Source organism: Gaeumannomyces tritici (genome assembly GCF_000145635.1).
Source record: "Gaeumannomyces tritici R3-111a-1 unplaced genomic scaffold supercont2.2, whole genome shotgun sequence".
Lineage (NCBI taxonomy): Eukaryota > Fungi > Ascomycota > Sordariomycetes > Magnaporthales > Magnaporthaceae > Gaeumannomyces > Gaeumannomyces tritici.
Genome location: NW_008804546.1, coordinates 1,884,726 through 1,907,438, shown reverse-complemented (window position 1 = coordinate 1,907,438; position 22,713 = coordinate 1,884,726). Strand labels below are relative to the sequence as shown.

At 57.6% G+C, this 22,713-nt stretch overlaps 9 protein-coding genes across 9 annotated transcripts; 6 read left to right on the top strand and 3 right to left on the bottom strand.

Annotated features, from left to right (window-relative positions):
- Positions 1 to 152: 152 nt before the first annotated feature.
- On the bottom strand, positions 153 to 5,873 carry GGTG_03160 (hypothetical protein). The gene is made up of 2 exons (XM_009220938.1): positions 5,246 to 5,873; positions 153 to 5,038 (listed from the first exon to the last, which is right to left on the bottom strand). Exon 2 carries the CDS (start codon positions 4,799 to 4,801, stop codon positions 1,100 to 1,102), a length of 3,702 nt encoding a protein of 1,233 aa, XP_009219202.1. The 5' UTR covers positions 4,802 to 5,038; positions 5,246 to 5,873; the 3' UTR covers positions 153 to 1,099.
- A 1,742-nt stretch (positions 5,874 to 7,615) lies between these two features.
- Positions 7,616 to 7,963, top strand: GGTG_03159 (hypothetical protein; the record flags this gene model as incomplete). The annotated part of the gene is made up of 1 exon (XM_009220937.1): positions 7,616 to 7,963. The coding sequence occupies one exon, from the start codon at positions 7,616 to 7,618 to the stop codon at positions 7,961 to 7,963; it is 348 nt and encodes a 115-aa protein (XP_009219201.1).
- A 1,322-nt stretch (positions 7,964 to 9,285) lies between these two features.
- On the top strand, positions 9,286 to 9,546 carry GGTG_03158 (hypothetical protein; the record flags this gene model as incomplete). Its single annotated transcript, XM_009220936.1, has 2 exons — positions 9,286 to 9,306; positions 9,382 to 9,546. The coding sequence occupies 2 exons, from the start codon at positions 9,286 to 9,288 to the stop codon at positions 9,544 to 9,546; spliced, it is 186 nt and encodes a 61-aa protein (XP_009219200.1).
- A 1,296-nt stretch (positions 9,547 to 10,842) lies between these two features.
- On the top strand, positions 10,843 to 11,220 carry GGTG_03157 (hypothetical protein; the record flags this gene model as incomplete). Its single annotated transcript, XM_009220935.1, has 1 exon — positions 10,843 to 11,220. One exon carries the CDS (start codon positions 10,843 to 10,845, stop codon positions 11,218 to 11,220), a length of 378 nt encoding a protein of 125 aa, XP_009219199.1.
- A 297-nt stretch (positions 11,221 to 11,517) lies between these two features.
- On the top strand, positions 11,518 to 13,907 carry GGTG_03156 (hypothetical protein; the record flags this gene model as incomplete). The annotated part of the gene is made up of 2 exons (XM_009220934.1): positions 11,518 to 11,626; positions 11,722 to 13,907. The coding sequence occupies 2 exons, from the start codon at positions 11,518 to 11,520 to the stop codon at positions 13,905 to 13,907; spliced, it is 2,295 nt and encodes a 764-aa protein (XP_009219198.1).
- Positions 13,908 to 15,334: 1,427 nt separating this feature from the next.
- On the top strand, positions 15,335 to 17,621 carry GGTG_03155 (hypothetical protein; the record flags this gene model as incomplete). Its single annotated transcript, XM_009220933.1, has 6 exons — positions 15,335 to 15,660; positions 15,710 to 15,846; positions 15,937 to 16,087; positions 16,172 to 16,525; positions 16,612 to 17,056; positions 17,182 to 17,621. The coding sequence occupies exons 1-6, from the start codon at positions 15,595 to 15,597 to the stop codon at positions 17,619 to 17,621; spliced, it is 1,593 nt and encodes a 530-aa protein (XP_009219197.1). The 5' UTR covers positions 15,335 to 15,594.
- On the bottom strand, positions 17,602 to 19,189 carry GGTG_03154 (hypothetical protein). The gene has a single exon (XM_009220932.1). The coding sequence runs from the start codon at positions 18,916 to 18,918 to the stop codon at positions 17,785 to 17,787; it is 1,134 nt and encodes a 377-aa protein (XP_009219196.1). The 5' UTR covers positions 18,919 to 19,189; the 3' UTR covers positions 17,602 to 17,784.
- A 138-nt stretch (positions 19,190 to 19,327) lies between these two features.
- Positions 19,328 to 21,573, top strand: GGTG_03153 (hypothetical protein). The gene is made up of 3 exons (XM_009220931.1): positions 19,328 to 19,631; positions 19,734 to 20,681; positions 20,744 to 21,573. Exons 1-3 carry the CDS (start codon positions 19,538 to 19,540, stop codon positions 21,394 to 21,396), a joined length of 1,695 nt encoding a protein of 564 aa, XP_009219195.1. The 5' UTR covers positions 19,328 to 19,537; the 3' UTR covers positions 21,397 to 21,573.
- Positions 21,479 to 22,557, bottom strand: GGTG_03152 (hypothetical protein). The gene has a single exon (XM_009220930.1). The coding sequence runs from the start codon at positions 22,423 to 22,425 to the stop codon at positions 21,625 to 21,627; it is 801 nt and encodes a 266-aa protein (XP_009219194.1). The 5' UTR covers positions 22,426 to 22,557; the 3' UTR covers positions 21,479 to 21,624.
- Between the last annotated feature and the right edge of the window lie 156 nt (positions 22,558 to 22,713).

Sequence of the window (22,713 nt, the reverse complement as noted above, 5' to 3'; positions counted from 1 at the left end):
AGGAGCCTGCCTAGCATGTCATTGCCGGACCGCGCGGGGAAGTCGAGGGGACCAAACGAGTCGGGAACTCACGTGCGGGGTGCGGCAACAGGACACACGAATTGATACAGCAAGTGGCACCTGCCAGCACAGGACCTTCCTTCACTGACAAACACAACAGACAGCAGGGATCAACAATGGTTTTGGTCAGGGCATCACGAACACAGGCTGACGAGCAACAAGCATTAGCCAGAAGCCCAGACATCTGGGACTTTTTGTTTTACTTCAGCAACCCTGGCTGTCCTCGTCGTGGGGAATCGCAACAGCAGAGGAGGCTCGACGACAAAGTAGGAAAATGAATCAAGACGCAAAAGATTCAAGGACAGAAAAGGAAAGAAAGTGCCCCAAGGCTCCTCGCTGCAAAGAGCGTGGCAATGCCCACTTCTGCCCTCGGGGTCTGACAGCTTCCTGTTCAATTTCACGAACTCCAGCGGACAAATCCGCAAGAACCGTTCCAGACCTCTTCTGTCGAGCAGTCGATCAAAGCAGAGAGCGACCCAGGGCGGTAATAATGATCACCAGCAATCGAAGAATGGGGTGAAAGTAGGCACCCAAGAAGCGAAGCCAAATGGTCACCTAGCCAGGACAAGGTCCCATTATCTGTCCGAAGAGAGAAGAAAAAACAAAGAGAAAAAAACCGAAACGGGCAAGGACGCCTTGGAAAACGGAAACCAGAGGGAATCGAAAGCCTTAACGCCAACGAAGAGAGAATCAAGGAATCGAAATAAGGAAGAGTGAGGAAAAAGGTAAAAAAGAATCAGATTTGTACACCCTGTTATACAGTGGAGGTATCTCGAGGATCGTTAACTTCGTGTTTGTGCGACTGACTGTGTGAAAGGTGCCGAGAAGATTAGGCGATGCAGTAGAAACGCGCTTCTCCCTGCTGTAAAAGAATCAAAAAGCCAAGAAATTAGAGTAATAAAAAGAACTCAGATCCAACGCATGTTCTGCGTTCTGCTTTTGCTGTTGCTTTATGTCATCCGCCCTTTTCTTTCTCTATTCGTCTTGAATTAGTTCTTGTTTCCCGGTAGTCCAGGCGGCACCGTAGCGAGACCCAAGACTAGATCATGCTATTTCCATAAGGGCTCTTGGAAGACGACGACGATGGCTTCGCAGCCGGTGTGACGAGATGGCGGCTGGCAGGGGGTCCCGCAGCGGCAAATCCTCGCGTATCCCTGGGAGAACCGAATGGGTTGGGGATAGCCGATGGCGGAGGAACCTTGCTGGCCTCGGAGCTTGGCTTGCGTAGTCGCCACCTGCTGAGAGGCTTATCATCCTCGTCGTCGCTGACGGAGAAGGCGCTGCGAATGTCGCCACCATCCGTGCGGTTGGAAGGAATCGTCAAGGCCGGGGTCGACCTAGCAAAGCTCTCCGTGCGGACATCAGGATCCTCAGCGTCGCTGTGCTTACGCCCCAGGAACCCAGTCATACGGTTGGTACGACGAGGGTTGATGGGCGGCAGCGGGGGCGCGATGTACTCGCCTCCATTGCTGCTAGACTTGGAGTTGTTGCGCGATCGCTGGCCCGACTCTCCATTGTCCTGCAGACTGACAGTCGGGACACGGCTGGTGCTCATGACGAAGGTCGGATCCGAGATGTCCTTCTTCTTGATGACCTTCTTCATCGACTCTTGGAGAGTGCTGTTCGTTGTACTGCCACCGGGCGAGGGCGCTGGGGGCGCTGATGGGCGTCTCTGGGCACCGCCGACAGGCACAATAGGCGATGCACCACTGCGAGGGCCAGCAAGACGGGGAGACGGAGGGAGCCCATTGACACTTGGCGACATCGGGGAGCCCGACATATCAAGAGTCGGCCTCTCTGACTGCACCCTCAGGTTTCCCGAGGATGCCGACCTCTCAAACCTGCTTGGTGAAGATCCAGGGTACGGCTGAGGAGGCATGATGGGAGACCTGCGGATGTCGGTGCCTGGAAGTCCAGGGGACCGCACCATGGGCTGACGGAGCATGGGGCCGGCGCTCATGGGGCCTTGGCCAGAGAGATCGTATGCAGACGAATTGGTTCGCAGTCGAGGGGGGGGCGGACGGCTGCCAGCCCTGCTGTTGCTCGCCTCTGATCCGCTGCGGTCCCTCTCGCCACGCGGAGGAGACCGCGACGCTACACTGCGGCGCGAATCTTGACTAGGATCCCGTCGCTGGTAGTAGGATCGAGGCGGTGGTCCACGCTCTCTGCTAGCGGCCCTGGATCCCGTCTCACCATCATTCATGCGGTAGTCCTCGACTGACGAGCCACCAGTTGACTGGTTTGACCCGTGGTGCCTGCCCAACGTCTCCAGCTCCTTACGCCTCTGGAGTTCCCGGCGGGCGTTGCGAAAGGCCCGCAGGCCTGGATGAACGTTGTCGTCATCCCTATCGTTAGACACTGTAGACGCCGCATCGGCGTCTCGGTCGTCACTACGCCTAGCGCCAGCGTCCGTCGACTCGGATACCCGACCAGAGCTAGACTCGGCCTCCTCTTCCTTCATAGGGGGGAGTCCAGCGTCGTCGAAGGTCTGTTTGGCCGGGCCCGGCGAGGTGCTCATTGTCACAGACCCGAGCCCGAGAAGCTTGAGAGGTTTGGGTCCTCCGGAAGTGTCGCGGTTCCTGTCAATCAGAGAGCCCCGGCTGGACTTTCCCCGGAGAAGACCAAATTTCGCCGGTGGCTCGTTCGGCGACTCAAGAGCTGGCAACGGAGACGTTGGTCGGCTGCTCTCAGACTCGGCATAGGACGAGACAAGTCTCTCCTGGACCCGCCTCCGGGCGTTGGCCAGCTGGCTGGCGAAGTCATTATCTTCGTCATTGCTTGGCTTAGACTCATTTCCCTTCACGACCGAGTCTTCCTGCTTCAGCTTGTCAAAGCTTTCATCAATGGGTAGCAACGTATCTCGGGTCCGGCTATCGTCCCCGTAGGGATTCCACGACGACGACTCCAGGGTGCTAGCCCGAAGGCCAGAGATCATGTTGCCGAGAACGGACGAGTCACGGGCGTCGGTGAGGAACCGAGTGTCTACGCCGGCAGACTGGGGAGCGGCGTAGATGGATGATGCACCGCTCTCAGATCGCATATGCTGGCGCACCATGCCGCCGAGACCGGACCCCGAGGGGGGGCTCAGCATAGGCGACTCCTCCGGGGACTCGTTGTGCGATAGAGTCAACGGGTACTCTGGCTTTTCAAACACGGGCGAGGGTTCCGTGCTGGCCCTCGAGGTGAAGGATTGCGGTGTTGGGAGAGCGGTCTGTCTAAAAGCAGGGTGAACCTCGTCAGGCACACGTTCGTCTTCAGTTTCGGAGGTGTCGAGAAAAGTCTGTGACCCGTACCCTTGCCGACTGGATTCGGTATGGATTGACAGCTCCAGTTTCGGAGCGAACTGCTGCCTCTCGCTCGTCGACGAGGACCGCGAACGGCCAGTAGCGTTCGACTCGGTACGGGTGCGATGTGTAGGAGTCTCACGCCCTTGCTGCAGCTGGAGCTGGCGCTGGGCGTACTTGGACTCGTCATACTGCTGCGCGGGCTTCTGGAACACACCAAGAGCCGTAGCCTTGCCTCGATCATTTGGCTGAATAGCCAGTGCCGAAAACTCGCCTGCTTCGCTGATCGGCGGGCTGATGGGAGGGGTTCCGACCAAGTTGGATCGTGACTCTGCTGGGCTCGAGACCTTGGAGTCCATGTCCGTCGGGGGAGGCGGCGGAGCCGTAGTTGGCGAGGCCGTCGTCCGCAGGTTGGGGGCACTAGCCTTGGTCAACATTGCGCGACGCTCATTCAGAGGAGTAAATCCGGTAGGCGAGATTGTGGTGCTGGATGACAGATCGGGAGAGCGAGTGGCAAAGGGCCGCTTGCCCGTCAGGGTATCAATCCGAGACAAGGCCGTTGATTGCTGGTCATGCATATCCTGGTGGAGAGCTTGCTCGTAAAGCCTCCTTGTCCTGGTGACAGACCGATCGAGAGTCGCGCCAGCGTTGGCAGAGGCAGGTGCCGAGGGCTGTGGCTGCCAGTCTTTGATAGAGGCAGCAGCCTGCGAGTTGACGGAGGTGGCAGCGGTGGAGTTGCGCGCCAGAGACGACGCCGTAGTCGATGACGTCCCGCGCTTCTGGTTGTAGTCGATAAATGCGGGCGACTCCGACCTCATCGGCGCAGAACCTTCCTCACTCGGACGTGGCCGAGTGTCTGCAGAGGGGTCCTGGGAGTCCTGAGAGTCCTCGCGTTCGTTTTCCTGTGACCTTCGCTGCCTCTCCCTCTCCTCCCGCCTCCATTTCTGAAATGCGGACATCGACACGTCGCTCTCGTACAAAGTCCGGTTTCCGATAACGATCTTTTGCCTTCCACCAAACAGATTGTTGCCATCAGTTGGTTTTCCCCTGCTCATGATGCTGCCCTTGGTCGAGCTCGCGTCATCCATGTCCAGGCGGCCTCCGAACGGTGTCCTGAGCGACTCCACCTCGGCAATATCATTCAGATCTCCCTGGAAGCCGTAATCCAAGAGCCGTGAGGAATGCTTGGGAAACAAGACGCTGTCGTCGCTGGCCTTGCCTATTTTTGTACTGGGGTCGTCTTGCTCCCGTAGCATAGAGAAGCGGGCGGAAAGACCAGTCATCAGAAGACTGGTACGGAACTCGTCGTGGGATGGCAGAGCAGTGGTGAGGTCGACTTCCTCTTTGACCTCCTCTTCCTGAACTTTCTTGCCGCTGAAGAATCCCTTGAGGGACATTGAGCTCGATTCGCCCTCCACGGCATCCTTCCCCTTCTTCTTGTTCCGGAACCGATTCATCGTCGTAGACGGAAAGTAATATGGACAGAATGAATAGTTTGGGCCGCGCCAAACTGTTTTGAAAAAAGGATAAAAGAATGTGAATTGGCGCAAGAAAACAAGAAACTAGTTGCCGCCCGACCTGGACTGGATGGTCATGGGCAATTGTGGTCACTCCAAAGACCAAATGCAGCCCGTGGCTGCTGATTGCTGGCGTGCTCGGTCGACCAGTTGGAGAGCCCGAGGGCGAAGGAGCGCCTGTATAAAAAAGAGAAGTCAGTGCCAGATTCGCACCGCCGGCGCGTGGTCGCGATCGTCCCTTCTCACACCTTGGCGCCGAGGTCGTGGTGGTGAGAACAGAGTGCGGATGCAGCGTAGGAAATGTGCCAGGGTCGCGCCGCACTAGAACGGAAGCCCATGCATGAAATAACCTGAAATAACCAGACAGATGAATTCGTTCCCTACCTTGCCGTGCTCCCTCTCTAAACTGGTGTCTAGCCCGGACTTCGAGTAGGCGGAGAATCGTGTGTCGATCGAAGAATATGCGGCCCAGATGACGATCGCGGGATTGGTATCTCCCTACAAGGAACTATTGCGCTCGACACACAGGTTGCGTGATGTTGGTGAAGAAAAAGCGGCGGAATTCTCGTGCCAGATGCCAAATAGCCTACGGCCAACGAAGTGAACAGCGACGCAGAGTATGGCGGGGCGATCGGGTTGGTGGTGGTCGGCTCCTGGCGGGCGTTTCGAAAGAAGATGAACGCAAAGTTGGTGTGTGCGGTTTCAACAAGAGGAGATCAAGACTAATGAGTGAATGTGAATGGTAGGCAGGTCGGTCGTCTCAACGAGACCGTTTTGCGAGGGACGTGGGCGGAGGCGGCACAACGCGAGGGTAGCTAGGACCTCACTCTCGTCTGAAGTCGGGACGAGGGCTGCTTGATAGTTGTTGTGCTGGGAGCTGCCGGCGAGGCGGTTAATGCGGGTGCTAAAGGAGTGACTGCACGGTGTCCCGAGGTGGACGAGGCTCTCGAGGGTAAAAAAGAAGGGAAGGTTCAGAAGTGAATCCACAAATGTGAGAGAAGATGGAGGTGGTGGTTTCGGAAGGGGAGGAGGGAAAGAGCCAGGACAAACAGCCCAGAAGAAAAAAATAACGAGATTGGAGATTGAGCACTGCACTGTGGCACGCACGTCCGCCCACGCCAAGCTCCTGCTGTGGTAGGCAAGGGTGGGCTCGCAAACGCTTTGGGGCGGGCGACGAGGGACTGGGACTGGACATGGACTGGGTCTTTGATTGGAATGGGCAGAAACGCCCAATCAGCGCCAGGCCTCGGTGCTTCCCTGTGCCTGGCCCACCTGTGCGTACCCGCTTTGGAAAAGCTGGAGACGACGGGCAGGGGATCACTGAGCGCAGGGGTCGACCGGGAGTGACCCGGGATGGCCCCTGGCGGCGCCTGCCAGGAACGGGGGGGCCCAACGGCACTAAGGCAGCCCGGCCGAGGGTGTGGGCGCCGCAGCCAGTCAGCGGCCTGCTTGGGGCGCACTGGCCTCGCGCCAGAGGGTTGCGCCCGCCTGTGAGTGGCCGCTGGTGAGGGTGGTCCGCCCCCAAGAGCGAAGAGAGAGCGTCGGGCTGTCGCGACAAGAAACAAAGCGCACCGGCGAGCGACGACCCCAGAGCACCCTGCGGCAAGCCACCCCGAGCCAGAAAAGGGGATTGGATGTGATGGATGGCCGATGCCCTCTTCTTTGCTCATCTCTCTGCATCCTTTTCGCATTGCCACCCACAACCTACGACCCCCGTGCAAGATGATAACACCATGCATCTGCTCTGCGCCCCTCTTTTTTGTGTTCTGAAGACCCTGTGCTTATGTCTTTTTGTTTATTCTCTTCCCCCTTCTCCCCACCGTCCCACATTGCTCATCCCTTGTCGCCGTCGAACCAACAAGCAAAAAGCGAAGCACTCGCGCCTGACTTGTTGTCCGAGTCCACCGAGGCCATTGGGACATAAATAAATACAATCCACACTATCTCGCAATTGCCCCCTACCTCCTGTCGATCTTGAGCTTTATATTACAAGTTGTGGTGATTGTGCTGGTGGGCGTCTGTTCTCCCTCCAGATTGCTGTTGGTTTTCTGTTTCTTCCTGTTCTTTCTTTTTTGTCCCACCCCTCATCTTTGGTTCAGGCTGTTCCAGATGGTCCCTGGCGTTTGAGCCACCCGTCGAGTTGCTCATGACCCGGACCAGGTAGACTAGGCGTTCGTCAACCAGTAATAGTGCGCCGAAATCAAATTTGATGTGCATCTCGAGCTCACCGTGTCGATCCTATTGTTCAACGTTGACCAACCACGACATCACACCAGCAAATGCTGCCTGTGACAGGAACGGTGCGGTGCGCCTTTCCTGCTGTGCTACGGGGACGACAAGGTGGAATACGATGGATGGCACAGCTGCAAACGCGTGATCCTCCGTTCCTGTTTGTGTAGCCACACAATGCCCGCTGATGCCATATGCTGCCTAGAGGAACTCGATTCGAAATAGCACAGTCCGTATTCGGGCAGCCCCGACGCCGCATGTTGTTGCCCCCACTCGGGTGAGCCTTTCAAGACGAATAATACAGTACAATAGAATCATATGCGACCCCCATCATCCTATGCGCAAAGGGTATGCACACAAGATCCGACGAAGGATAAACAACGACGTCTGGCCTGTGGCCGGCTTGTGAAAAGGGGAAGGATAAGGGGCCAGACGAGCAACGATGGGTTGTGACGGCGATCAAGACAGATGTCCAGGTCCGAGAGTAACAAAAAGAAAGGACACCGGCAGCCACTCGAAGACAACATGTCAAAGCGCCATGGCGCGACGGCAGAGAGCAACGGCAGCCGTTTAGAGTTCGGGTCTCGCATGTGCCTCCTTGGCGATGGCGATTGTCTCGATTTCCTCGCCGCATTCCGCAATCTTCCTCTCACTCTGCCACCCTCTGTGTCAGCCGTCAAACGCTCCCTGCAAGCCTTGGGGCCTCGCTCCTTGATGGGTGCCACATGCGCCTCCGTCAACTTGTCGCAGAAGCTGCGGCGTCGAAAATGGACATTTCCTCATGTGACGGCCCGCCCTTCACAAGGGCTTGCCACCCTCCTCCTCCTCCTCTTGCTACCAAAGAGCAGCCAGGGAAAGATTGCCGCGGGGTGAGGAAGGCCGGGATCCCCTCCGTTGACGCGCAGGCGATCGGCCCTCGCTCGAAACAAACATCGTCTCCTTGCCTCTTGCCAGACGCAGGCGAAACAAATATGTTCGTTCTCCCGCGCACCGCCTCGCCCTCTGCATGCAATAATGACACCATTTATATGTCCGCGACGGGCAATCCAAGTTCCCGAGTCTTGCGGAGAGACGGAACAGGGGAAATGCGGCTGTCCTGCCCCGACGGCTGGTCTCTTGCACACCGCAAATCTGGAATCGCGTCGAGCGAGTCTTCAGGCGGGCTCCCCGGCAACCTCTGTGCGTAGCTTTTTCAACGGCGGCGCTCGGCACCTGCCGGGAATCATCGCATCGCGGCGAACGGAGAAAATAACGGTTTCCCCTCTATACAGATCTCTTTCGATCATTATCTAACCAGATCCCCGTCATGTTCTCAATCCGACGTCCTCTCGAGCAGATCCAGATTCGGGGCCTTACTGTCACCATTCCCACCCACACTCTACTCTCACTAAAGAGGAGGAAGAATGTGTCGCTGTTCCTGACCTAACTCTTCCTGGAGTGCAGGTGGGGTAATACGGCAGATTGGCCTTAAGGGATGTAACCCCCCCTGGACCTTGTCCGCACCCTAGCACATGGCCCTCCGGGAAAACGCATTTTCCCACCCACGCGTGCCGCCATGGGAGAGCCTGGTGTATTTTGTTGCTGTTTGCCTGTTCCCCGCCGGAGCGGTGGCAATGGCAAAGCCGAAATTCCAATACGAGGCTTGAAAAGAGGCAATCTGCGAGACATGTGCTATCTGGGCTATTGAGAGATAGATAGCCTGTCCCTCCAAACCCCTAGCCTGCAGTCAGCCCTCGTGAAATCCTCTGCTGTCCGCTGCGGCGCTAGCCAGGGGCGGATTTCAGCGGAATGTTTGGCCTAACAGGCTGAAGGACGATCCCAACTGCTTTCCCCGTCTGCAGAGCTCGGCTGTGCCACAACCGGCACGCGGGCTCGGATTGCCAGGAAATCCTTTCCAGAAGCGACTCCGGGCCTAGACTTTGGGGGGGGGGGGAGAGCTCAAGCGGATCCTTTCGTTCTCTTCTTGTAGTGACACCCGGACCCATCGGCCCACATGATCCCAGGCATTTTGCAAGCGATGTGAGTCTAGGGTTGCCTTGGGTGAGGACGGAATCGCCTGGTTGGGTTGGAGAGAGTAGAAGAAGGGTTGAGTGCCGAAAAGTCGCGCATTTGCCCATTTTTTTGTTTTGTTTATTTGTTTGTTTGTTTCCTGCCCAATTTGGGAGCTGCCAGGAGTCGAGTCGCCTGATGCCACAATGCCTCCAGCTGCTCTGGCGGTTGGTCGACTGACCGATGATCCGCCACCTTCGCTAAAAAGCTGAAAAAGAACCGAGCATTAATCTCCTCCACAGCACGCTTGCCACATCTCAAGCAGCCCATGGCTGGGGCAGGTGGGCGGCAAGGTGAGGCCCGGTGAGCTGGTTTTCAGCCAGGGCCGACTCGACGATCTGAGATCAAGAATGGAGCGGCGCATCCCTAGCGCCAGCGGAACACCACCCGCCATTACCCTGCGTTGACAGTCCAAACTTTAGGCGTCTTGGCCCGAACTCCTTCCGCCGCTTCCGTTCTCTGGTTGATCTCACCGGAGCGACGGCTTTTGCCAGATACCCGGGCGCACGAGGGATGTTTATACTAATACGGTTTGTATGTAAATACTGCCCAGCCTCGTCACGGACGCGACGGGTTGAAGAACGGGTTATCCCGAGTGGTACAATATCTGCGAACGCATGATCCGTCTCGTCCCGTCTCGCATGGTCAGGCTTGAGCTCGCCATGGCGTTCGAAAAATAATAATAATAATAATAAAAAAAGGCTATTCCGTGAATGCTATTTGCCATATCCACGTATATTCTCATGCCTAGTATTAGCTTCACATTTCCTTTTGCTGCTACGAAACCACCTCGGAGCATTCAAGGCGTATCAAAAACGCCCCAAGTAATTTATACGCAGTGCAGAATGTAACCTGGAGAAGGCTCCTTCTCGCAACCCGCCCTTGAAAAGGAGGCCTTATCCCCTCGCTTTTTGCAGGCCAGGGATGTATATTGAACCTTGTGCTCGCAAAGGCCCATCGTGTGACACACGGCCATTGAGAACAGTACATCCACATCCACCTCGTTTGGCCTAAAAGGCGGGGTAACGGCGTGTTCTGTGTGCGTGCCATCGGCTAGAAGCGTATGTCTGCCGTCTGTTCTCGGGAACCAGCTCGGGGCAGCGATCGGGCCCGGGATATTGTGCGTGGGCTGAGGTCGCTGGAACGGGCAAGGCCATCGCTACCGGGGAAGTGGGAAATTAAACACTTGATCGCCTCGTCCACCACGCCTTGTCCACCTTGTCTTCCACGCGCCAACGTTCCATTTCACAAGATTCCCTGCTTGGAGGATTCGAAGCAAGGTGCCCATGCCCACCTACACCTTTGACCCGCGATTCTACCGACACGACTGTCGGTAGCCCAACGCTGGGGAGACAATTCTCATGCCCATGAAATCCATTTTAACTGTTGCCTTTCTGGGAAGGTCGAGTTCTTGGCCAATTAGCACACAGCTACCTAGGTGGACGAAGGACCAGACGAAGAATAACCACCAATATCCGTGCCCATCTATGCAGGAATCGCTATTTCCAGCTTCCACCCGCCTTTCCCGGGCTAAGTCAGGCTGGAGTGACAATGTCTGTGACTTTCCATCCTGATCGAGCCACTGCTCCACCTACGCCACGTCCGCGCCTGATTGTTTTTCTCATGACGCAAGAAGTTGGAGACCTGGCACCTTCCCCTCACAGCTTCCCCCCCTCTGGATGCGACTCAGTCTCCGCCCTTGCATGTCCAACCAAGGTCCGCGGCTCTCCCCCGACCAACAATCGGCCCGTGGCGGCAGTTGGGAGGCCTTCCGGACGCTGAGAACCCCTCACCGGCCCAGCAGTCTTGCTGCAAACGAGTCGCTCTCCGCCGCAGCCAAGGTTGCAGCACCGAATGGCGACTCTGTCAAGCAGACTGGAGAATATCCGATCACCTGTCCGATCTGCGGGGGAGAATATGGGGATTGCCTCACACCGGCACGCAGATGTCATCTCCGGCTCATGTTCGGCTCTCTTTTGCTGGAGATCCGAGAGGGGACGTCTTCGCTGGAGAGCCCGAATGGCCGAAGGGATGCCGGTCCGGTTCTAGGTCTGTCCTGGACGAATAACGAAGCAAAATAATAGCGTAAGCATGGTCCCAGTCAGTTCCGTCCTCGGAGCAACCGACGTCGAGTAGGTGTCTATATAAACATGAGCATGGATCTTCGTCCAGTTTGGCTGTCGTTGCTTCTTTTGCTGCACCACCAGTAGCCCAAGCCAGGCGTTGGTCCGTGGGGAGCTGCAGTCCAACCAGCAAACGCGGGAAGCGCGTCCAAATTCTCATCCGCAGCCTTGTTGCAATCTCAGCACACGGCCTCTTCAGCTTCGGGAAAGCATAGGTACCTGTCACCTACCTAGCCCGCAGGGCAACCCAGTACCATGAAGAGCCTCACAGCCGTCGCATTGCTGGCCCTGGCCTCGGGAGTCGTGGCTGAAAAGCCATCCGAAGTGCCATACTATGGCCGAAGTCCGCCGGTATACCCGACACGTATGTTCTTCTTTCGCCGCCTCCTTTCACACCGCACCCACCTCGGCGCGCGGCTACAGAGCCGAGGCAAGCTAACATGGAATCCACCGAGGCAGCCCCCGGCAATGGCAACTCAAGTCGCGCCTGGACCAACGCCTATCGGAAGGCGGTCACGCTGGTGTCCAAGATGACGCTCGAGGAAAAGGTCAACGTGACGCGCGGCTTCCCCGGCCAGTGCGTGGGCAACTCGGGCGCCGTCCCGCGCCTCGGCGTGGCCCCGATCTGCTTCGCCGACGGGCCGGCGGGCCTCCGCGGCCAGGAGTTCGTCTCGGCCTTCCCCGCAGGCATCCACCTGGCGGCCACGTTCGACGCCGAGCTCATGTACGACTACGGCCTGGCGCTGGGCCGTGAGTTCCGCGACAGGGGCGTTCACATGGCCCTCGGCCCGGTCTCGGGCCCGCTGGGGCGCATCGCTCGCGCGGGAAGGAACTGGGAGGGCCTCAGTAACGACCCTTACCTTGCCGGCGTCGGCATGGGCCAGGTGACGCGCGGGATGCAGGACTCGGGCGTGGTAGCAACGCCCAAGCACTGGCTGCTCAACGAGCAGGAGTTCCGCCGTCGCGAGTCGGCCCTTGGCGAGGCCGTCAGTTCCAACGTCGACGACAGGACCATTCACGAGCTCTACGTGTGGCCTTTCATGGACAGCCTGGCGCACGGAGCCGGGTCAGTCATGTGCTCTTACCAACGCGCAAACCATAGCTACGGCTGTCAGAACTCAAAGCTGCTCAACGGCATACTCAAGACGGAGCTCGGGTTCGAGGGCTTTGTCGTTTCGGACTGGGAAGCCCAAATGGGCGGAGTGGCTTCGGCCAATGCCGGGATGGACGTGGTGATGCCTCGCGGGGGATTCTGGGGCGACAACCTGACCGAGGCCGTCAAGAACGGATCTGTCTCCACGACCCGTCTGGACGACATGGCCACGAGGCTCTTTGCCGCAATGTACCACCTGGGCCAGGAGCACGACTACCCCCAGCCGGGCATCTGGAACAACAGGCAGAAGCACTTCCGCGTCGACGCGCAGCGCGACCACGCAAAGCTGATCCGCAAGATCGGAGCCGCCGGCACCGTCCTCGTCAAGAACGTTAACAAGACGCTGCCGCTGAAGGACCCCCGCTTCTTGGCCATCTACGGATACGACGCCACGGTCAAGGCCTCGCCGTGGGCCAACCGCGACAGGTACGGCGGCGGCTACGAGGTCAACTTTGGCTGGGAGACCTTCAACGGCACGCTCATCACGGCCGGCGGCTCGGGCGGCAACACGCCGCCGTACGTCGTGAGCCCCTTCCAGGCCATCCAGGAGCGCATCTCGGCCAGCGCGGGCGTGCTGCGGTGGGACTTTTACTCGGAGAGCCCCGCGAGCTACTACGACAACGCCGAGGCGTGCCTCGTCTTCATCAACTCGTACGCGAGCGAGAGCTTCGACCGCCTCGGCCTGGCCGACGGCCACAGCGACCGGCTGGTCAACAATATCGCCAACAACTGCGCCAGCACCATTGTGGTCGTGCACTCGGCCGGCATCCGCACCGTCGACGCCTGGGTCGACCACCCCAACGTCACGGCCGTCATCTTCGGCGGCCTGCCCGGCCAGGAGAGCGGCCACGCCCTGGCCGACGTGCTCTGGGGCGACGTCAACCCGGCCGGCCGCCTGCCCTACACCATCGCGCGCAGGGAGGAGGACTACGGCAAGCTGCTCAACTCGTCCATCAAGTTCGACTTCTTCCCCGACGACGACTTCGAGGAGGGCCTGTACATCGACTACCGCGCCTTCGACCGCGACGGCATCGAGCCGCGCTTCGCCTTCGGCTTCGGCCTGTCCTATACCGACTTCGCCTACAACGGGCTCAAGACAGCCGTGGTCCCGACGCCCGAGGGCGCCGTCCCGGCCGAGCTCCCGGACCCGGCCGTGCGCGTCGTGCAGGGCGGCCACCCGGAGCTCTGGGACACGGTGGCCACGGTGCGGGCCACGGTCCGCAACTCGGGCGGCGTCGAGGGCATCGAGACGGCCCAGCTGTACGTCGGCGTGCCCGGCGGCGACTCGCCCGCGCGCCAGCTCCGCGGCATCAGGAGGGTCGGGCCGCTGTCGCCCGGCGAGGCGAGGCCCATAACCTTTGAGCTCACGCGCCGCGACCTGAGCGTGTGGGACGTCGTGGCCCAGCAGTGGCGCGTGCGGCGCGGCGAGTACAAGATCTACGTCGGCGCCAGCAGCCGTGACCTGAGGCTGAACGGGACGCTGGTGATATAGGACATCTGTCGAGGATAAAACTTGTTCTGCCGTGAGGGTGATCACCATCGGCATTTTTAGCGATAGATTTTTGGCAATCTAATACAAAATTCTGGATTTGACCTTGAAGAACGCTTGATTACTAGTGATTGGAGAGGTTTTAGAGCGCTATGTTGTTCGCGTTGTATCTTCATCAGCACGCTACGACTGATCACTTCGCTCACTTATGGATACGTTGTCCAGAGACGTTACCAGCGCCTTTGGTGGTTCATCTCAAACCCAAGTATTTCACATCTCGCGTTTGTGGACTGGATATCGCAATAAATAACGTGGTTCGAAGGAAATCATCGCATTATATGGACGAATAAGCATGATCTCATCTTGTTCAAGGCCAGATGATTTCCCTCATTTCTATTTCTTCAGATGTTGTTTGGTGATCAGCAAAAAAAATTGACCTCGACATGGGTAGAACATGTATTCCTTTAGCAACGCACCCCGCAGCCTTGGTTCCCATTGATTCTGGCCAACACGTCGAGTCCATCTTTTATGTTCCTCCAATTGCCGTCTAGACGACTCGTCTATCGGCGATTCAGCGCCAAGATGGCTGGGAGATTCCTAGAAAGGCAATGCCGACCCGCCTGGGCGCCCGCTTACCCCACTGAAGCCATAGCGCTTGGCGGAAATCTTGGCTACGATCCGCAAAAGCTTGATACATGCGGCAGCAGATGGTTGCGAGCCGCAACGAATGCCACGCGAGTATTTGATAGCATGGAGTCGGTGGTCTGCGTCGCCTCATCTTCTCTTAACACATTTCCGTCTCTCTTCCAGATTCGGGGAATTTTTTTCAAACAGGGTGATAAAGATAACCCTTTGGACGAACACATACAGTCGAGAGATGGATCCGCAGTTCCCATTCCGTAACACTTTCTGCGCTTGTTGTCAATCGCCGCACGCAAATGGGGGTGGTGCTGACTTGGCCGGTGGAAGCCAGTAGCCGCAGATCTTTTGTGGGCAGGCAGGAAGGGCCGAATAGGCGACCTCGCACCTCGGGCACATCATATCCTGGCTGCCATGTACCCTTAACTCCCTACTACTCTCCTCCAACACGTTCCCGCCGTCCTCAGCTACGGACAGCATGCAGAATGACGCACAGCGTGAGACGGGGTGTCGTTGGATTTCACACCTTTGGGCACTCTGGCGGCAGCGGTGACGAGAGCCCGCCGAATCCATTCCAATGAAGAGATATATCCCAAGTCTGATTAGGAACAAATGCGTTCGAGTCGTACAAAAATGTCCACCCACCCCGAGCCCTCCTCCCCACGAGTCTCGTGCCGGCTCTTCTGGGGACATCCATGTCGCACCCGACCAATCCCGTCGCGCTGGGTTGCATGTCCGGGGGCACATTGCGTGGGGATGGATGGGCGCTTGCGTTGATACCAGCATTCCCGCCGTCCTCAGCTACGGACATCATGCAGCCCAAGGTCGCGCTGCCACACTCGACATACATACGGGGCTCCATCCCGGTTACGTCCCATCCACACTTACCGCTCGGGGGAATGATGGTGGTATGAAGAGCAAGGACAAGGACTGGAAGCGTGCGGACGTACATATATAATGACCAGAGCAGTGCACGCCCTGCCGTAACGGCTTCCCGTCCCACTCACACGTCCCTTTGCCTCAATCTACCAACAACAGCTAGCTAAGCACAATGGCGGGCGGACCTAAAAAGCCGGTCAACGTCTTCAAGCTGAAGAACCTCGGCCTCCCCTCCGAGGTGTTCAACTGGAGGCTTTGGTTTGCCGTCTTCTCCTTTGGACTCCTAGGCGCCGCCCGGGGCGTGGAACAGCAAGGACTTCCAAAAGACCATCAACTACGATTCGTACAGCCTCAACGACCGCGCCCAGATCAAAGGAAATGTCTCGGCTATGGTTCAGATTGGCTCCGTGGCTGGTGCTTTGTTGTGAGTATAGTCCAATTCACATCCGAGAAGGCCATTGGAATCTCCCTACTCTTCGACTTCCCATCTTCTAACGAATATACTTTTCTGCAGCGCGTTCGTCATTTGCGATAGAATTGGTCGCATATGGGCTGTGAGACAACTATGTCTTGTTTGGATCCTGGGCATCGCCCTCTTTCTCGGCGCGAACGGCAATCTGGGCATGATGTATGCTGGCCGATTTATTGCCGGCATGGGGGTTGGAGTGAGTTTTGCCTTTTGCCACAAAGCACCCCCTTTCCGTTTATCTTCTCTCAGATCACTAAACCTTTGCGATTACTTTATCTAGCAAACCCCAGTGGTAGGCCCCGTTTTCCTGGCCGAGATATCTCCTGCGCCCATCCGGGGACTGTGCACATGCATCTTTACAGGCTTTGTCTATCTGGGCATAGTGCTCGCCTACTTTGCAAACTACGGCTGCCAGGTCAACTTGGGCGACAGCACTCACGCCCGCTGGATGGTGCCGACAAGTCTTCACATCATGTTCGCCTCCCTCATCTTCGCGCTCAGCTTCCTGCAGTACGAGTCGCCGAGGTTCTTGGTGAAGCAGGGGAAGTACGACGAAGCATTGGCGGTCATGTCCCGTCTCCGTGGCCTCCCCGAAGACCATCCCTTCGTTCGAGAAGAGGTCACAGGAATCGAAGTGAGTGGGGGAACATCTGCCCGAACTCTGTTATGCATAACCAACTGGAGCTTGGGGGAGGGGGCATTTGCTGACAGCTGCTCTAGATGGCGCATCACGAGGAGATGGAGGCGACCAAAGGCACCGGCTTTTTGGGGATGCTTAAGGAGATGTTCACCATCCCGAGCAACCTGTATAGGGTCGGGCTCGCCGTCAGCGCCCAGCTGCTCAGCCAGTGGTCCGGGGCCGGCTCGGTCACGATTTACGCCCAGGACCTGTTTTCGATCCTAGGCGTCACTGGGGACAACGAGAGCCTGCTGATCACCGCCGTTTTCGGCATCGTAAAGCTGACGGCGGCGATCATCTGCGCCCTGTTCCTCGTCGACGTCATCGGCCGGAAGCGCTCGCTCCTGATTGGCATCAGCCTTCAGGCGCTGTCGATGCTATACGTCGCCGGCTTTTTGACTGCCGTTCCCCAGCTAGGCATAATCCCCAAATACAAGCTCAGCGAGGCCCAGATCGGGCCGTCGCGCGGGGCCATTGCCATGATCTGTGAGTCTGCTACAGCCTTTGGCTATTCCGTGTTGCTCTCTGGAAGCGGATGAGCCAGGGCTACTGTTTGATATAGAAACCTTTCTCGATTCTACAGAGCAAAAAGCTAACCCCCAACCCTACAGATGTTTCGGGCTTCGGTTGGGCCCTTGGATGGAACTCGATGCAGTACCTGCTCACTGCCGAGCTCTTCCCCCTTCGTATCAGGGCTCTCGCGACGTCACTGGCAATGACCGTTCACTTCCTGAACCAGTATGGCAATGCGCGGGCTGTGCCGGTGATGCTGCTCGACACCACGGCCGGCGGAATCAGCCCCAAGGGTACATTCTGGTGCTTCGCCGCCGTTACCATCCTCGGTGGCGCCTGGGTGTGGTTTTTCGTCCCCGAGACGGCTGGCCGCAGCCTCGAGAGCATGGACAGACTGTTCAGTCTGCCGTGGTACAAGATCGGACGGTACGGAAATGAGGATGCGGAACAGCTCGATGAGGCACACGAGACCAAGATACAACAGGCGGGAGCCGGTGAGGCCGCCCACGTAGAAAAGAAGTCGGTCGAGGTGGCTTGAGGAGATGTCGGGGGTGTGGTGAGCTGTTGGTAGTACATACCGACGAGAGAAAGCTGAGAGACACTGGTGTAAACTATTAAAGCATGAGCTGGATGCGTTTACTGCCAGTATTTGTGTCTAATCTAGGGTATCATAAAGCTGGATGAGTTACAGTGACCTGTGGCTATGAGTTCTTTTTGATCTCCACCTGGAACTTGAGAGCCCAGTCTGTGAACTCGTCCTTTTCCGCCCCTGTCCATGGCTTCAGAAGCTTCTCTGATATGGCGAAGGCCTCAAGAAAGCGCTCATCCATGTGCTTGTCGATATCCGCTGGCGATAACTCGTAAAAAGCTGCGGCAACATCGTTAAAGCCGTCGGGGACGTTTTTCAGCATTAAGAGCACCTCGTCGATCCTGGGACAGGCGGCACTGGCTGCAGGCGTAGGGAGCTTAGGGAGCGTTTTCAATCGCCTCTTGATGACAGCTTGGTACAGTATTGTGGTTAGACGAATCCGTCTCAGACATGAGTCCAGTCGTGGCCTAATGCTGTCTGGGTCGTCTGCAGGGATATGCCGTTGCGAGTTCATCATGTCGTCCAGCATGGCCTGTGTGGAGATGACGTTCTGAGCAGGGCCGTCGGCATCGCCGTAGTCCAGAGCGATATCATCCTCGTCATCGTCATCCGTCTCCTCACTCCACTCCTTCAGCTCTTCCATGACGTCCTTGAGAGTGTCGCGGTACTGCTCAACCTTCTTCGATAAGTGCGCAACAATGCCTCCCTTTGCCATGCTGGTCAAGTCGTCGCAGGCATTCCATAGGAGACCCGTGATGGCGAGACTGCCCTTGTCACCCCCCAGCTCCTGACTGCCGTTTTTCTGGATATCGGAGAGGATCTTCCCATCTGAGGGTATCTTGAGGAGGAGGACTCTGAGCTCTTTCAGTACCCGCCCGCAGCGCCAGGCCAGGTCTTTGCGGAACGTAGCTGTGTAGCGGCTTGGGGCACAGAGCTGGGCGGCCATGACGATGGATGGGAGCGCCTCCTTAAGAAGCTCTTTGAGAACCTTTGCGATGGCTGTGGGGGTGAAGGGCTCGTTGATGATGAACAAAGAGATCTTGGTAGCATGTGCTCGGATCAACTCTGCTGAGTCTTTTGCGAGCTCGAGCGCGTTCAGTTCCGGCTTGTCCTGCTCGGCCTGCTGTTCCTTCGTCTCTTGGCCTGAGGTGATCCTAGAGATCTCAGTTTCTCCGTAGTTGATGATAGAGATCACCGTCGGGACCAGACCCGTGAGGGGATCCGGCTCTGTTGTTTGAGTCGCCATTTTGATATCCCTGGACTTGCGTGTGGTTGCTGATATGCTTTGCGCTGTAGCGCCGCCCGGGTGTCCTTGAAAGAAGCTCACTCAGGCCGATTTGAGGGCAGAAAGACGCAAGTACAAGAGTATGAGATACTTGCTACTTGCAAGAAGAATACTACTAGGGCAAAACACACGACTAGGTAGGTACCTAGGTCGATGTTTCCCCGGAAGAGTCCAGCCCTGCTGTTGAGATACAGTGAGCCCTGCTTGCTTTGATGGCGGGGCTCTGAGCCGTTGGTGAAAATTTTGGCGGGGTCAGGGATGACGCACGGTAGCAGCGATCGCGACTCGCGACGCGCTAATGCCGGATTGGGACCAGTGCAGAAAAGATACAAGCACAGTCCTAATTGGCGCCAAGCAATATTCTGCCGCAGCGGACAGCTGGCAATTGACCCCGGCCAGCCTGTTTTGAGACAAGACGAGAGCTCCAGTGGGGGCTCGGCTCCTGCTTTCCTCTTATTAGGACCGCCTCTCGTTGACTTGTCCACACTTTTACTGCTTTCCTGGGGGGAGTTCAAGCCGAGCAGTGCTCGCCTCTCGATCCAGAACACGCACAACCAGCTGGATTTCTGTTTTCCCAGCAATGCGGCACCAATCGTCTGTGGTGCTCTTGGGCACCGTTGCTGGCATAAGCTTAGCTGGCGCCTCGGGCGTGCCCAGAGGTGTCGGCCCTGACTGTAGGCCCAGCTCCGTTCTGCATCCACACGTCGTCTCTGTGCTTCCCCTTGTCGAGGCGGCTGCTTGATGGAGGCTTACGCATTTCTTGTTCTGTGGTTTAGTTGTTCGGTTTTACGAGCCAAAAGACAGGTTCACCTGCATCAACCACCCGACGGTTGTGCTGAAGCCCTCCCAAGTCAACGACAATTCGTGTGACTGCCCGGATGGCAGCGACGAGCCCGGGACCGCTGCCTGCGCCTATCTCGACAGCCTCTCGCCCCCTCAGCCGCTGGAGGGCTCGTTGAGTGGCACGACAAACACGGCCAACGCCCTGCCCGGGTTCTGGTGCGAGAACAAGGGCCACGAGGGCACCTACGTCCCCTTCTCGTTTGTCAACGACGGTGTCTGCGATTACGAGCTATGCTGCGATGGCTCCGAGGAGTACGGCGGTGTCGGCGGAATCAAGTGCGCCAACAAGTGCGATGCCATTGGCAAGGAGCACCGCCGCATCCAAGAAGAGCGTAGGCTCAGTCAAGAGAAGGCCATGAAGAGGCGCCGCACTCTGGTAAAGGAGGCTAAGGAGCTCCGACGCCAGGTTGAGGCGAGGATCACCAAACTAGAATCCGAGATCGCGGGCCTGGAGACCAAGGAGAAGGATCTGCGTACCAAGTTCGAGGAGGTCGAGAGGTCCGAAAAGGGCAAGATTGTAAAGCGTGAGGGGGGCAAGGGAGGCAGGCTCAGCGTGCTCCTTGGTATGGCCAAGTCGCGCGTGGCTGAGCTTCGCAACACACTGGACAAGGTCCTCGAGCAGCGCGACGACCTCCACGGCAAGGTTGAGGAGCTGGAGGGCATTCTCGCGGTCCTCAAGGAGAAATGGAACCCCAACTTCAACGACGAGGGTGCCAAGGCTGCCGTCAGGGCTTGGGAAGACTACGAAGCTAAGCACAGGGAGGAGAAGCCTACCGACCTCACCGAAGACGAGATCACGCAGATCTTCAAGGAGGACAGTTCCGAGTCTGGCATAGACTGGAAGCAGTTCGAAGAGGAGGAGATAACCGACACTGATATCCGTAAGTCAAATCGAGGGGTACATGATCTCGGATCCTTGCTGACTGTTCAACACCCTGTAAAGTTTACAGCTTCGAGGCCTACCTGCCGGATTTCATGAAGGAGTTTCTCCACAGCAAGCTCCTGGGCCTGCGCGTGTGGATGATCGAGAACGGCCTCCTTGCCGACAACCCCAACCAGGGCGAGTCTCATATCATCAAGGCGGCTCGGGAGGCTCTCGACGCCGTCAGCAATGACATCAGCAACAAGCGTAACAGTCTCTCCACCGAGCAGACCGAGATCGCCAAGGACTTTGGGACCGATGACGTCTTCCGTGCCCTCAAGGACAAGTGCGTCAGCGTCGAGTCGGGCGAGTACGAGTACGAACTCTGCTGGATGGACAAGACAACCCAGAAGTCCAAGAAAGGTCACGGAAACACTAGCATGGGCAACTTCGACAAGCTCGACTTTGGTGATGCCGACGAGGAGGAGCGGGCCGACGGCAAGGGCCTCGGCCGCGGCCGGCGTGTGGTTCTCCGGTACGAGAACGGGCAGCACTGCTGGAATGGGCCGAGCAGGAGGACGGATGTTTGGCTGGCCTGTGCTGAGAAGGATGAGCTCTGGCGCGTTAGCGAGGCGGAGAAGTGTGTCTACAGGATGGAGGTCGGCACCCCTGCAGTCTGCGAGGACAGCAAGGCGGCGCCTGGCGACGGTGCTCGCGCGAAGGATGAGTTATAAGCGGATGGATCGAGCAAGCGCAGTTTCGAGACTGAGATGGAACGAGCGGGCGGGTTGCTCGATCTTTATCCCACACATGACACTTCACCTGCTCCAGTCCAGTACATTCCTCATTAGACAATTTTGTTTTAGCGTGGCAGTAAAATGCGGTTGATTACGTGTCTCAGGGGTATCATAACATCTATCATCAACAAACAGAGCAGAGCAGCGATTGCAAGGGCTTGCGGATCATCTTGCGGCGGCGGCAAGCCTTCTCCTTTTACTCCTCTCCTCCTGCTCTGCCAGGACCCTTGCTGTCAAGGAGGCCGTCATTGGGTTGTTGATGTTCCCGGACTTGGATGCCTCCTTTTTGGCATTGTCTTTGGCCTTTTTCTTTTTGTCGTCCTTGTCGTCATCGGCCTTGCGCTTCTTTTTCCCGTTGCTTTTGTCCTTCTTGAGATTATGAGAAAGACCTTTCTCTTTTAGGTCGGCTATGCGCTGTCTTAGCCTCTCCAGCTCGTCGGTCTCCCTGGGCAGTATGGGGATGATGTTCTCGGGCTCGAAGGACTCGCTGCACTCGGGACACGCTGAGTCTGAGACCTCCTTCATGGCCACATCCGCAAAAACGTGTCCGCAAGGGACCAGGTAAACCGCCTTGGTGGCGGGGCCGAACTCCTTGAGCGAGAGGGGGCACCGCCAGATGGCGGCCGCCTTGGGGTCGGGCGAGAACTTTTGGAACTTGAGCCGGGCGACGTCGCGCAGCGACGCGATGCCCGTCGCGGCGAACTTGTCGTCCCGCTCCGCCGCGACCGCGGAGCAGTCGTCGGACGGCACCAGGCCCTGGAGGACCGATTCGTAGCTGTAGAGATGGCCGCGCCAGTCGCTCACGACGTTGTCCATGTCGAGCTTCTCGTCGCTGATGGCGCAGTGCGCCCAGGCGTGGCCGAGCGACTCGAAGGCCGTCGCCTTGAGCTCCGAGGTGGTGGGCAGGCGGGCCGATTCCTTGACCAGCTCGCGCCGCTTCGGGATGGAGCCGCCGTCGTTTCCCATGGCGTTTAGCAGAATTTGGTAGTGAAACGGCTATTGCTTTTGGAGGCGATCGTGGAGAGTGTTCCGAATTGCTGATCCGAGAAATTTTCTGTCGATGCGCGGGTAGCAGCATGCGTTTGATGTTGGGTTTGGCGATGATGGATGATGGCGGAGATGACAGCGGAAAGGCCCGCTGCAGCGGACGGTGCAGACTGTGCGAATCGGTACTGTACCCCAGCAAATACCTTGGTAACGACCAACAGCCTGGACCCTTTTGCCCATTCCAGTACTCCATGGCATCATATTTCC